This window comes from Alternaria arbusti (genome assembly GCF_024043155.1).
Source record: "Alternaria arbusti strain BMP 1465 chromosome Unknown scaffold_19, whole genome shotgun sequence".
In the NCBI taxonomy this organism is placed as follows: Eukaryota; Fungi; Ascomycota; class Dothideomycetes; order Pleosporales; family Pleosporaceae; genus Alternaria; species Alternaria arbusti.
In genome coordinates, this window is record NW_026249959.1 from 264,034 (window position 1) to 278,192 (window position 14,159).

A 14,159-nucleotide genomic window follows, 5' to 3' on the forward strand; every position below is an offset into this window, starting at 1 on the left:
CGCAAGAAGAACGCCGTCATAATGCATATGCAATTCCATGATGCTTGGGTTGATTGACAAAGGAAAATATGGCTCGCTACACCTGCCATTACGCGGCGATGAATGCCGCCATCATGGCCAACAGACCACTTATTATGGCGTAGTTGGCCCCGCCGGTCGGGGTCGAAGCGGCATTACTCTTCTTCGCCTGCGTGCCGTCTGGTTTGAGGACGGCGTTGGTGCCAATCTGGGAGCCAATGTTTGCTACTGCAGCTTGGCTGTCGCGGACGGGAACAGAGATCCTGCCGTTGCCGTCGGCTTTGGTGGTTGTGACAGTGTTGTCAGTGACTGAGGACGCGCCGGTAATGTCGTCGTACTTCATGCCGTTCCATGTGATGTCTGTCTGCGACTCTGCGCCAGGACCTGTGAGGTAAGAGATGAAGACATCCTTGTTGGCGTGTGCAGAGCCCAGGTTAAGGTTGAACGTGAAGCTGCCCTTGTCGGATGAAGACGCATTGGCCTGTTTAGCGTTGATCATAGTGATGGACTGCAGATGATCGTTTGCGTAGGCGGCGTACGCACGGATGCGACCGTCGTACGCAGCACCTACGTTGCTGGTAGAGAGAGCTGCAATCTGCGTGGTTCCGTTGCCGTTGCCGACAATCTGTGCGACGGCGGCATGGGCGTAGTACTGCGGTCGTACGAACGAGGTTTCACGACCGTACATGGGGATGGGCTGCCAGGCACTGGCGTTGGAGTTGTCGGTCATGTGCATCTGGACCGAGGAGATACCAATGGAGGCTGCGTAGAGGAAGAAGTTGAGCGTCCAAAGGGAAGCACCGAGGGTATCACTGACGCCGGGCATGCCTATTGGCCCAACGGAGCTCATCTCGCGCAGCACGTAGGGGTGGTCTGTCTTGAGGGCGATTCCGACCTGCTTCTCCCAGTACTTGAATTGGGTGTTGGTGGCATCGAGGTCCATGAGGTCGTCGAGAGTGAGGGGGGTGGGGGTCACTCCGATGACTGCAGCATGTTAGTACAGCATGTGGATTAGGGGGAAGGAGACATACAATAGAAGTAGTCGTGCTGATTCCAGGTGGCCAGGAAGTTGTCGCCGTTCCTACCCTCCATGATGCCATCGTCGACGAGTTGCGCAATCTCGAAGGTTGTCCCGATGGTGGAGGCGGTCGCAGGAGATTCAAAGAAGGATGATGGCAGGTTGGCAGCCTTGAGCACGCGCTCGTAGACGACCTCGGCGCGGTCCAGCCATTGGGAAGTGTATGTCTTTCCGTCCCAGGGCGCAGAGCGGAACGAGTTCTGGAGCCACAGGTCGGGCTCGTTGCCAATCTCGAACGAATAGAGTTTGACGTTCTTCATGCCGTCGACGGCGGCTTGCGCCAGTGCGGTGATCTTATCCTCGTAGTCGTCGTCCATGTAGGCCATGTTGAGTCCGAAGGTGACGGGCGTGTCCTTGGGAAAGCGCTCGAGCGCGGCGAAGTAGTTGGGCCCAATGATCATGGAGTCGGCCGCAATGGCACCCTGTGCCGTCGAGTCTGGGTTTGAGGTCCAGCCATAGTTTGTGTTGCTCGACTCAAAGACCATGTAGTCCTGCGTGTTTCCTCCCAAGCGAATGTGCGGCGGCGCGCCCGAGTAGTCTGCGAGGTTCTGGAGCAGCTTGACGGTGAATTGGTTGGGCTCCTCCTTGCCGGTGAAGGAGAAGAGGTTCGAGGGCTCGATGCCGAAGCCGGCATACGAGGGGTCGAGGTAGTCGGAGGCGCCATCGGGCGGGCTGTTCCCTAGCGATATGGAGATGGACTGGGCGAGGGCAATGCGCACGGCGGGTAGCGAGAGTAGGGCTAGGCTGCGGGCAGATAACGAGGGCAACATGGCGGCAGAGGGGAGCCCGAGCGGAGCAAGCGAATGCAAAGAGTAAAGAAACAGCGGAAAGTAAAGTCAACTAGCAATCAGGAAAAGCGAGCGCAGGGGAGGTTATCACAGGAAACGAGAGCGAGCGACATGCAGGACATGCAGCCAGGGTCGATGATGAGTGGACGGCGGCGGCAGCGTGTCAACGCTTTCAGACATGCGTCACTAACTGGGCCAAAAGTGGCGCCGGCCCGAGCGACGCCAGAGAGGACGCGCCAGACCACCAGACTCAACAACACATGACATCACGAGCCGCCGCGCTCCCGGACGCTGCGACACCAAGCAGCCCCGTCTGAGACGCGCGACCTCAAACGCTGCGGTGGGTCGCTGGCCATGGCTGCTGGCATGGCATCCCACGCTGCTCGCTCGTCCACCCAGCAGCGTTGCGCGTTGTGCTGGGAAAAGAGGATTTACGCGTCAGCTCTTCCGACCAAGTGTCCGTTTCTAATTGTGGTGGCTGCCTCAGATCTGCACCCACGCCAATCTGAGCGGCTACCGAACCCTTAGCCACGAATGATCCGCCGCAGGAGGCTCAATAAGCCTTGTTTCGCCATGGCTCCGAATCCGCATCATGATCCTTCCCTCGATCCTGTGCCGTCTTACCCTCGAGCCAGGCCTCGTCATGGCCCTCCACCTCGATCAAGGGAAAGACGTGGATCCTCGCGGCAGCTTGACCACCTTGGAGCGCGCGGCACGCCTCCTACGCACTCGACGCCCCGACGCACGGCGTTTGGGTAATCGTATTTCGATAATTGCACCCGTGTTCCGTCCACAGCCACAGCCCAACCCCTGCACCCGTTCGCTGCCTCCATATTGGCCCGTTGAGACGACGGCTCTTCCAAACCGGAATGCTTGATTTATTGCCCAGCCTCTTCCAGCTCTCCACCCCAGCCCCTTCGTCACAGCCGTATGCTTTCACCTACGTCTTCCATCTGTCGCGCTGAAGAAAAGCTTTTCAATAGCACGTTTGCTAGCCCAAAGTTTGACACGACTAGCATCGTCTGCCATCATCTAGCTCTCTGCACCTCCTATAATAGCATCGGGTCTCGAGCAGGTCTACCGGCCATTCTCGTCCAACGTTGCCCACCACCTCTTGGCTCCAGCCGCCGCATCCCGAAACCCTGTGTTCCAGCCTCACCCCAAACTGACGCCATACTCGGTGTACGCTTGCAGCTGATAAAACGGATCTCGCGGTCTTTATCAATGTACGTCTATGCCAATCAGGATGCTCACCACACACATGTTGGGGTAGACGTCGCTTGCGACGACGGTCAAAATTCCCCGCGCTGCGCAGTGTCGTTCCACCCTTGCACATACAGCACACTACTGGAATACGGCATCTAGCTGCGACTACCAGATGACTATTATACGCACTCATGCAGGGAACTCAACTCCGCCCTTCTGATCAAGGAACTTGGTTGCATGGCCTGGTCGAAAGTGCCGTAGTTCCGACACGGCATTGATCGGGATGACGTATAGAGAGCACTGACAGTGAAGGAACTACATCGTGAATCAAACCTAGACAGCTTTACATATGTCATAGAGCCGATTAGCTTTGGAGCATCTAACGTCGTTGCACACTACTACACACTTTTGCACAAGCATGCAAACACCTCATACAAGAAGAAAACTAAACATGTCTAGAGCCTACATTGATGTTAGGTCACCTACTTTGCATGTTTTTATCTTAATGTAGGCTCTACAGCGTTCGGATTTTTCCTTGAATAACGTGCTGACGTGTTCCAACGTCCAAGTAGAATGAGTATGAACAATGACTCAATCTTACAAGAAATGTAAACTCTACTACGAACTCTCGTCTGTCAAAGTTTGCCTTCCTCTCACAACTTGCCCATCATCAGGTTTCCAATCATCTCCCGCCCGGTAACCACCGTAGTCCTCCACAACGTTGGGAAATCCAACGTACTCGAAAAGGCTATTATCCACCAGTTAGTCTTGAACTGAACCGTAAACTGCGGTTAGAGTGGTAAAAGAGAGGAGACTTACTATCAGCATACCCAAACCCAAGCATAGGCGGAATCCACCCCCTCGCATACTCCAGCGCAAAGCATTCACCCTCCATCTTGTACTGCTTCACATCGCCCCTGGTAAGATGATGCACACTCCCCTGGGGATACCTCTCTGCCCCATAAACGCCCTTGCCAGGCGCATAAGCCACCTGCTCGCCCTTGAGAATATGGAAGTAGTCATCCGCGGTATGCCGTCCCGTATGCCCCTCTGTTCCAATCGCAGTACCAAAAACAATTAGATACTCAGTAATGGACGCGTGGATAATGTACATGGCGCCCATGGCTCCACCTGCGTTGTTGAAGATCCATTCTTCGTCGAGGTTGATGTGGGGCCCGTGGATTGCGGAGAGGGAAGTGACGATGTGGGAGACGACGGATGCTGTGTCGTTGCCGTGTAGGGCAATGGCTTCTTGAGATAGGGTGTGTAGGCCGGAAGGCGTGAAGATGTAGAACTTCTCCAGGTGTGAGTCTAGCGTGTACATCAAGGTGGTTAGGACACCGAGGATGGCGCCGAGGGCGAAGAGGATGCGCATTTTGGTGTTATCGTCTTCCTCTATCGGAACGTATTAACACGAGAAGTAGAAACCGAAGGAGTGACCCAATCCAATCATGGACCGTTTGCGAAAAGAGTGTGTTTTGTTATTTTTGTGGCACTCTGCACTTTGCGAGGATCGTGAGGTTTTTCTTCATTATCAAGACGCACGTGCCAGCCGGAATAGGAGAAGTCCGAGACCCCGGATCGCCAGCTCATCTAAGATGGAGGGTGGGCTGTTGTTTGCTGAAAGGCTTCCGTCTTCCGAACGGGTATAATCGAATTTTGGCTAGCCCGAATACACGCTCACATTGTACAAGAAAAAAAATCAAACAACTCTGAAGACTACATCAAGACAAAAACAGGCGAAGTAGGTGATCTAACATCAACGTAGCCTCTAGAGAGTTCAGTTTTCCCTAGGTTAACGTACGTTGGTAATCGTATTTCGAGCAGACGGCCATTGTAAAGGGGTATATGAATATTTCTACAACCAGAAAGCTGTCTACAAAATCGAGAGTATTACCTCCTCTTCCACCCCCATCATTACCCTTCGAAATGATACGAAATGTGCGATAAATGACGATGCCGCAACCTTTTACCATCCCAGACAACGCCCCAGCCCATGCAGAACGTCGTGAATCTCATGCTATACGCCATTACATAACCAATATACCACAACACCGTGTGCACTAAGAAGGACTATCTTTCGCATTACCACCCCATACAAGAAGGAAACCTGAACAGGTCTGGAGCCTACATCGACGTTGGGTCACCTACTTTGGATATATTCAAGTTGATGTAGGCTGCGGACCTGTTCAGTTTCTCTTGACGTCTTACCACCCCCCGATGAAGGTGATGAAGCCATCGACCATGTCAATCCAATCCTGGCCATTGAGCGTACCAGCTTGCCTCTTCTCCCACAGCACATTCACCATCCTGCCCAAGCGAAGTCTCGCCTGCTCTCCCGCCTCGCTGGTGCCATCGTTCCTAACGAGCTGCACTTTTCCACCAGCAAACTTCTCACTGAGATCGATCTTGAAGCTCGCGTCGCCGTCTGGCGGGCAGTAGAAGTCCTCTTGCGATGCTGGCGCAGGCCCGATAACACCCGGAGCGAGCTGCACAAGATGCCCGTGAATGAGCATGCTCTGTGTGTGGCTCCGTCTGGGCTTGAACAGCGCGCCACGCACTGAAAAGCTGACGAGCCGCAAGAGCCCTGCGCCATCGCCCAGCCGGATGATCCAGTCTCGGAAGGCTTCGTACATCATCTTGAACTCGACTTTTATGACCCAGAGGTTGTAGCTGTAGAAGATGGCGAGCGCTTCGGAGCGGACGAGGCGCGATACGGAAGCGAGGGCGTGCTGCATTTGGCCGTCGAAGGTAGAGATGCAGTATACGAGGGGCTTATCGATGACGAGGTTCTCGCAGTTTCGGTAGATTTGGTGACGGATCTCGGGCGGGAGGGTGACGAAGGTTGGCGGGGCGGGGGTCGTGTCTTCGGTTGGAGGCGCATGTGTTTCTTGGGCAGACGTAGCCTGGACATCTTCCATGTGAACAATCTCAGCCTCCTCTTTGTGAGAGGCAATATGTGCGGCCCAATCCTTCTGGACGTCGTTGGACCCATCGAGTTGGACACGGTTCAGGCTGTGATTTCTGGAATGAGAGGGTGAGAGCGCGTAGTCGTCCATGTGCTCATCGTCATCGGGCCTTTCTTCTGCATACAGTTGCAACCCTTCCAGGCGTGTGGCATCGGGCAGGCTCGACACGCCAAAGGGCTGCGAGTGCTCAGGCGTCGATGGGAACGAGGTAGCCTGACTCTCGAAGCCGTGGCAGTCGTCATGCTCGCTGCCGTCGCCCAGGAGATCCGTATCATCCGAGTCGGTGTCTGTGTCGGAGCCTATGTCTATATCCACGTTGAGTCTGTATCTCGGGATCTTGGGCGGCAGCTGATGCGTGGGCGAGCTGGGCGAAGGCAGCTGGGTCGCGGATCGTTTGCTTGATGTGCGTACGATAGTGCCCTTCTGGGCCATATTCCTCCCTCTTCGCTGGCCGGCCGCGCTGGCCTCGCTGTTTGAACTCAGCTCCGGCGCGCCGTCACAGTAGCCGCACGGGGGAGTCTGCACGCTAGTATCCAGAGGCTGCAGTTTGGGAGAGCGCGCTTTCATGGCTTCGGCATCGTCGGGGGGCGTCTGGCCCGTGACCGAGTATCGGCGCTGGGTAACCATGGTATATGGCGGAATATGGGCGGGAGCGGGAATGCGAAGGGGGGAACTTGGTGCGAGGGCGAGGGATTACGTGGTGTTGGGTGGCAGGCTCCAGCAAAACCTCTGCGCGCGGATGTGCTGGCAGGCTGCACGATGACCGTCTGCAGGCCCTCGACGCGTGCAATGGGCAATGGGCGAGGCTTGCGGGGTGCGTTGAGTAGCGCTGCGGATGCGCCCGACTGGACTGAGAAGCGGATTCGCGAGTGGGCCGACACCACTTTTTTATCGATTACGCTGCTGAGATGAAGCTAGAGGACAGTCGCTAGATCATTCACTACGAACAGGTGCGCGAGAAGACAGAGCTATAGAGTCGGCCTCAGCGGATCATCAGGAGATGAAGGGCGTAGCATGTTTGGCAACTGGGCAACAATGCCGCGTTTCATGACACCGCAATTTGTCGTCAATGCTGCACTGCCCACCCGACGATTATCATGCTCCACCCCAATCTCTCGTCTAACCAATATTCCATATCCCGCAATACTGAGGAACCATGGTTACGAATCTGGCTTATCACGATATTGCGATCCGCACTCCATGGCGTCATGTCAGCGCATCCTATTTTCACGGCCTGTTGGGTAGGTGAAACGAGTTTTGCTTATGTTGGAACTATCACTGCGTCTCTCTAGCCTGAGCTTATTTCGGAAGAGCTTCAGCTCAAGGATTCTGATTCCACTTCTGATACGATGCGTTGGCAGCTAAATACGTTTGGATCACTCATCACTCTTCGGAAAATCATAGTTGAAGTTGCGGAATACGTTTGGATCACTTGTCGCTCTTCAGAAGATCATGAAAGCAGTTGCGGAGTACAGCCTTAAATTCCAGACAGAACGAGCGAATAAACTCAACAACTACAGCCTACGTCTCTCCTAAACACGATCCTGTTGAAGGATATCGCAAAATCTCACTACACAAGAACTCATTTTCCCTCGCGACACGCATGTTGAAATGGTGTTATGCCCTCAGTGCCCTGTCAGTCTCCTACAAGCCCCTCTTCTTCTCCATGCTCTGCATGGGTTCCCTGACCATGATGTCCAGCGGGATATTTCTTCCACCCCTCTGAAGGTTGATCTGCCTCGTCTCTTCGAAGCCGAACTTTCTGTAAATCGGAGGGTTCGTGGCGTTGCTCGACTCCAAGTAGCATGGCCTGCCTTCGCGGTCTGCAAGCTTCGTTACATGCTCAATGAGTTTACGAGCGTGCCCTTTGCCACGACCACTGGGCCTAGTGCCTAGGTAGACAAGGTACCAGGCGTCATGCTCTCGCTGACCAAGCGTGGTGTGCATAGTGTCGTGGAGGAGGGGCATGAACTCGTCGAAGAAGCGCCGTTTCCCTTCGGCGGAGAGGCGGTAGTTGAGGCGCCACATGCCAGAGCGAAACATAGTCAGATAGTCGTCCATGTTCTGACCGGGTGGCATCCTAGTTGCGTGAGCTCGCGAAGCCTTCATTGTCTCCAAGACTTACCATAGGGCAACTGCTTCGAAGTCGCCCACCGTAGTCACTAGTCCCTTGAGGATGTGAGCATAGGTTATGTACTCGAGAATCTCAACATGTAGCGCCCACTTTTGCTCCGCAGTCCAGTGCGCACGATCGGGCACGTCTACGAAGTATCTCGCAACATCGTCCTGGCCGAAGGCTTCCGCCAGACACTCAGCAGCCTGCTTGTACTCCGCAGCCGTAACGACGCGAACGCCGTCGGTGAGCGGAGGCAGAACAATAGCGCCAGCAGAAGTTGACTTCGGCTTCAAGATCCTGAAGCTAGCCGGTACTTCATTGACCCTGATGTTAGCCGACTTCAAGGTTGAAGACTTCGCGTCCACTGTATAATTACAGCTGACTGGCGCAACAGGGGAGAATGTTTTCGCCATGATTGTGGTTTCGACTGTAAGCCTCTACTAGTATTCAGATGGGATCTGCCGCTTCGTTTAATTATGGGGACAGTCGTCGAATTCGCCAGCGTGAGGTGTTCCCCGCAGGGCTTGAACGGGATTCGGCGTGGGTGAGACGTTAGTCACTTGAACTGCGGGATATCAAGACGACGACCTTGAGTTCAAACAACACTACTAAATTGTGATTAGTCTAGTCTGATTGCTACAATGGGTCGTCGTGGGCTGAGCAGGAGCCGTGACCGTCGATTGCCTGCTACATTGGTATACCTTTTCTGAGCTTGTTGGTGGGTGTTTACGTTTTAGCCGGACGATTTAGATCTCCTGTATGGACTCTAGAGAGCTGCGATCTCGAGACGGTATCGACTCGAGAAGGGTAACGTAAAGAAGTGAAGGCTTGACGTAGATCAACCGACATCAATGTGTGAGGCTGCAGAGGTCCTTTTTGAGTACACGCTTGACAGATACGTCGTAGGGTGTGAGTCCGATGAGGTAGTCTTGCGTCGATGGTATGCGCCTGTGACTATCGATGTACCAACCTTTGCGTGTCTTGCGTAGATAGTATGCGCCTGGGCCGTCGATGTGCCAATCTTTGTGTGTGTGGACTGGTGGCAGTTGATGTATGGCTGCTTAGAGTTTGGGCTTTGCTTTTTGACTCGCTGGCAGCTTTGTCACAAGACCAGTGACAGCACTGCAGTACGATGCTTGGCTGATGTCGAGCGGCAGCAGCTGCGTATCGTGAAGGATTGCACAGCTCGGCTGCAGTACGATGCGTATGCCGTGGGGGCACAGCGGCTAGTAAGCTGATGTAGTATGGGACGAGGATTGACAAGCTGTGGGTGTCTGTGACGGAGATGAAGATGGGAAGTCTGGACTTTGATATACCTCACCTACCCGGCTTGATCGGCGTACCAAGCGCCGTCGAGTGGAGGCACAGGTCACGCTTCACATGGCTCAATGCGGGAGCTATCTTCGGACCAACCGCTTAGCCCGTTAAGCATACGAGTTTCGTTATCACTCGCCCTGTGACCTTGGACTTGGTGTCGGGCCGAAGCGGCTCAACGAAGATGTTGCTTTGTTGCTTTGTTGCTTGCTTGCCAATCGTTTGGCGACACAGGTCACAGCTTGTTTGCGAGTCGCTTGTAGCGAGGATACGTACGTAGCGATAGAGTAGCGCGGTGACATAGGGCGCCTGGGAAGAGGTTGTGGGGTAAACAGGAAGGGTTGAGCTGCACACCTCGGCTGGACCTCCTCACAACGGATAAGCGCAGAAGTGAGACTACCATCAAGGCTACTCTCTCTGACAGCTAACGATAAAGCAAACATCCGGAACTCTTCCTCTGTACTGTTATCTGCGTTTTGGCTTGATTCCAGTAGTCAATCAGCTGAAGAATAGCATACGGCGGGGTCAGCATGGATCAACTGTCACGCACTGTCATGGGAAAGCAACGATAGGAGAGGAGCGCGCCTTGATGTCCGCACGATAAAGCCATGACGACTAATGAGCGTGGGGAACAAGACAATGGTCAATGACTGGATTAAATGGCAGTGGTGGTATCTAAAAGGCCGGGCTTGCATGCACGTACCGCCTCACTTTCGGAAATGGGGGCAGGTCTCGGCCAAGCATCTGGGGATCGGGACGCTCGAATAGCGGCGGGGGGATTGATGACAGCTACTTCGCATGCCTTACATGCGCCGGATCTCTGTCTCGCCCATGTACTTCTCCAGGCCAGAGTCGAGATGGTCCCACCATTCGAACAGCATGCTTTCGCAGATGAGCTTGAACCACGGTGTGAACTTGAGCGACTTGTCCTGGAACATGGTCTTGAGATCTTCCTGAGACACCCATCTGGAGTCGCGCGCCTCGTTCGGGTTGACGTTTAGGTCGACATCGGCTTTCATGAACAAAATGTAGTCAACTAGTATATGGTAAGCATTCGTCCCGTATACCGATAACCCAGTGGTACAACTTACTCTCATGCTCGCCCCAGGTGCCATCGCTGGGCGACTTGTAGTGTATCCGTGTAAGGAATTTGAAGTCGTCAACGGGCACCTGTTCGGCCTTGATGCCCAGTTCGTGGTTGAGCTTGCGCACTGCTGCGCGACGCACACCCTGGACAGATTCCTCTAGTCCTACGCCAGTCTCTCCGGGTATGCCCAGCGGGTGCGAACAGCAGGTATTTGTCCACATGTCCGGGAATGTGATCTTCTCGGTCGCGCGCTGCTGCAGAAGGAGGCGATTCTGGGAGTCGAAGAGGAAGACGGAAAATGCGCGGTGGAGGAGTCCACGATCAATGTTCTCCATCAAGTGGCCTGGAGCTTGTCAGTCGCCATCCATCGACGAGTCGCGAGCGGAGCCACATACAGAGTTTCTTGGTCGCACTGCCGATAGGGATATCGTTATTGTCCAGGACGATGCACACCTCGTCCATCAGCCGTATCTGCTCCTCATCGTAGCCTTGCAGCGCACTGTCGCTCGTGGCCGAGTTGTGCGATCCCCCGATGAGTGCCGTGTTGACTTCGGGGAAGAGGCGCAGGACATTCTCCGCCGTGATCTCAGGCTGCTGAGTAACAGTCTCGATAGTGGCCATGGTTGCAAATCGTGACAAGAGCGTATGGGAGAGCAATTGAGGCGTCTGTATTGAGTCCTGACCTCGGGGTATTTTGGAGGGGGCGGTCGGGACGATGAAGAAAGCGTGCACGCGCCCCTTCATGCAGGGTCTCCACCTCCGCGGCGGTCTGGGTCAACTGGCAGGCATGTGGCAAACGGCAACGCGCCAAACCGACAAGACTGGAGTAAATACTTTTGGCTTGCAAGCGCTTTTGATTCGTTGTCTATCATTGCCGAAGCCACTGGGCTTTTCGGTCCAGGTATCAAAAACTCAGAAACTTTTCCGTAACCGGAATACATGCAGATATGCTCGGAAAATACACCCCTGACAGTAGTAAAGGAAACAACCAACTCCAGAAATCCCGTATTTACACAGCGTCTTGCGCTTATGCCACAGTGGCGGTCTTGTTCTTCTTGGCAACGGGCACCTCGGCCTGTGCATCTGCGGTGGCATCAAGCTCCCGCTTCTCTGAGACGCCGTTCAGTTCGGCCTCAGCTTCGGCAAACTTCTTCTTCTCTTCCTCTGTCATACCCGGTAGCAGAGGCACCTCCTCCTTGGCGTGCAGGTTGTTGTGGTAGGTACGGATGATCGAGTCGGTGTCGTCAAGAGCGATCTTGCGGATGTCTGCAATGGCCTTGATCTTGGACGTGCACTCCTTGTACTGCGCATCCGTCATCTTCAAGCCAAGCTGCTCAGCACGGCTCTTAATCGCGTTCCATCCGGTAAGCCTGCTGGCAAAGTGTACATATCGGGACATGCCGAAATCTTGCGGGTTTATGATCTCATATGTGGAAGGGTTGTTGAGAATGGCCTTGGCGTGAATGCCAGCCTTGTGGGTAAAGGCACAGAATCCAGTGATGTAGTTGTTGAACGGAATGTTGACCTCAACAAGGTCGGCAACCAAGTCCTCAACTTCCTTGAGCGCCTTGATGTTGTACTTGCTGGTAACATATTCGCGGTCGGCAACGATCATGCGGGCCATCAGACCGCCGAGGGGAGTAATACCGTTACGCTCACCAATACCGAGCACCGAGGTATCAATGTGCGTGGCACCTGCCTCTAGCGCACAGAAAGCGTTGGCAATGGCGCAGCCAGAGTCGTTGTGGAAATGTGTCTCAATGTCGCAGGAAACGACACCGCGCAGAGTTCGTACGAGATCGTACACTTGACGAGGGGACGCGCAACCAACGGTATCGGCGATACCGACACGGTCTACACCAACCTTGTCAACAGCGCTGTAGATGGACAGGAGATCAACCAGGTCCGATCGGAACGAGTCCTCAGAGCTGAATCGGATCTCCTTGCCCTTGCTCTTGACGAACTCGATAACCTCCAGCGCTGTGTTCTTGATGTATGTCATGTCCTTGCCGTGACTGTGCTCGCGGAGGTACGCGGAGGTTCCGATGACGACATCGAGGCCATCAACACCGGTCTCGACAGCGATTCTTGCATCGTCCATGTGGCATCGTACGTGGGTAAGGATCTTGGCTTTCAACTAGCAGGCGTTAGCATGCGTTCTCACGGCTGAGACATTGCGATAAAGTACGTACTCCGAGCTTGCAAAGCGCCTCACAGTCCCTTCTTGACTGCTCAGAGGCAGCAGGGCTGGTGACTTCGATGTCTGAATTTGCTGTCAGTCTCTGGAAATTTTGCGCCAAGCGCTGGGAAGCATAGCCGTACAGTCAACACCAAAGTTGTCAAGAGCTCTCGCAATCTTGATCTTAGCTTCAAGATCGAAGTAAGCGTTGGCGAATTGCTCGCCCTCTCTTAGTGTGCTCTCTGCGCAGGTAAAGTCAGCAACGTTTCGATCTTCTCGATACCAAAACTTCGATCCGCCTGTGTGCGCGTCCGATAGCGCTGGAGATAGGCGTTATGACGTACCGATAATCTTGAACCGGCCGACATTCGACAAAAAGTCACCCACAGGCGCATACGGGCTCTTGTGTGTAGGGTGAGGGTTCTGTCTGGTGGTAACACCTGTGAAGCCTTCCTTGCTGCCATTGGCGCCGTTGGTGCCGTTGGTATGGCCGTTGGTAGCGGGTGTTTCTTCGGTGGGAGGACACATGTTGGGCAATTGATGTGGATAATGAGGAGGTAAGAGGGTTGGTGGAGGATGAGCGGTATTTAATTGCTGAGGATTGGTTCAGTGTGAGTCAAGGAGCACAAAAATCTGAAAATCTGCTGCGAAGAGCCATGATGTAGGCGCAGGGCCGTGATCGGGACCTAAGCCGCATTCGCTCGCATGTGGGGTTGTCGTCGGGTGGTGGCCAACGAGACGATTCTGCTTTCATGCATCCAAGGCGGAGTAGACTTCTTTCTTCCGCTCTCGATCTATTTTCTCTCCACAAACCTGGAGAAAATGTGGCCGAGACGCCTGTCTTGGGTCAAGTATTGAGGCATCTGCGGGTTGACCATACCATTGGCGACCCACCTCACCGCCTTCTTACGCAGACGCGGTGAAGATATTGGCCGCGGACTTGCTGCACGCGACACCAAGACATGCTCAACCTTGATCCGCCACATGCTATCGATTTTTGTAGGAACAAACGCAAAAGAAATCATGGCGGTGGGTCGCTTCGCAAAAATCTAGACTAAAACATTTTACTACATGATAAGCATAGATGAGTCTTCGCCAGTAGGTGTCAGAACCCCGCTTTTGAGTCAAAGGGCGTGAATGTACGTATGTATAAGATAAACAAGCGTCAGAGCGGTAATTATGACCGGCATGAAGGAAAATCTATTGGTTGATGTAGTACGGTACGGGTCGTCCCTTTTCCAATTTCGTGGTGCTACCTTAGGAGACGTACATTTGCTGCCCAGCGCTCTTGCAACACCAAGAAGATTCCACCAGCTCCCGTCACCTAATACAAGAGAAAACCTAAACAGGTCTACAGCCTACATCAACGCTAGATTACTTATCTTATATGCTTCTATGTTGACG

At 54.0% G+C, this 14,159-nt stretch overlaps 6 protein-coding genes across 6 annotated transcripts; all 6 read right to left on the reverse strand.

The window, feature by feature from the left end:
• Positions 1-88: 88 nt before the first annotated feature.
• On the reverse strand, positions 89-1,866 carry J4E86_009937 (uncharacterized protein; the record flags this gene model as incomplete). Its single annotated transcript, XM_051450437.1, has 2 exons — positions 89-1,002; positions 1,050-1,866. The coding sequence occupies 2 exons, from the start codon at positions 1,864-1,866 to the stop codon at positions 89-91; spliced, it is 1,731 nt and encodes a 576-aa protein (XP_051298358.1).
• Positions 1,867-3,743: 1,877 nt separating this feature from the next.
• Positions 3,744-4,465, reverse strand: ERG1 (Squalene epoxidase; the record flags this gene model as incomplete). The annotated part of the gene is made up of 2 exons (XM_051450438.1): positions 3,744-3,838; positions 3,910-4,465. 2 exons carry the CDS (start codon positions 4,463-4,465, stop codon positions 3,744-3,746), a joined length of 651 nt encoding a protein of 216 aa, XP_051298359.1.
• An 832-nt stretch (positions 4,466-5,297) lies between these two features.
• J4E86_009939 (uncharacterized protein) lies at positions 5,298-6,686 on the reverse strand (the record flags this gene model as incomplete). Its single annotated transcript, XM_051450439.1, has 1 exon — positions 5,298-6,686. The coding sequence occupies one exon, from the start codon at positions 6,684-6,686 to the stop codon at positions 5,298-5,300; it is 1,389 nt and encodes a 462-aa protein (XP_051298360.1).
• A 1,017-nt stretch (positions 6,687-7,703) lies between these two features.
• J4E86_009940 (uncharacterized protein) lies at positions 7,704-8,588 on the reverse strand (the record flags this gene model as incomplete). The annotated part of the gene is made up of 2 exons (XM_051450440.1): positions 7,704-8,139; positions 8,185-8,588. The coding sequence occupies 2 exons, from the start codon at positions 8,586-8,588 to the stop codon at positions 7,704-7,706; spliced, it is 840 nt and encodes a 279-aa protein (XP_051298361.1).
• A 1,704-nt stretch (positions 8,589-10,292) lies between these two features.
• On the reverse strand, positions 10,293-11,197 carry IDI1 (isopentenyl-diphosphate delta-isomerase idi1; the record flags this gene model as incomplete). Its single annotated transcript, XM_051450441.1, has 3 exons — positions 10,293-10,525; positions 10,581-10,919; positions 10,972-11,197. 3 exons carry the CDS (start codon positions 11,195-11,197, stop codon positions 10,293-10,295), a joined length of 798 nt encoding a protein of 265 aa, XP_051298362.1.
• A 406-nt stretch (positions 11,198-11,603) lies between these two features.
• On the reverse strand, positions 11,604-13,283 carry LYS1 (Saccharopine dehydrogenase; the record flags this gene model as incomplete). Its single annotated transcript, XM_051450442.1, has 4 exons — positions 11,604-12,713; positions 12,769-12,839; positions 12,899-12,997; positions 13,100-13,283. 4 exons carry the CDS (start codon positions 13,281-13,283, stop codon positions 11,604-11,606), a joined length of 1,464 nt encoding a protein of 487 aa, XP_051298363.1.
• Positions 13,284-14,159: the final 876 nt, after the last annotated feature.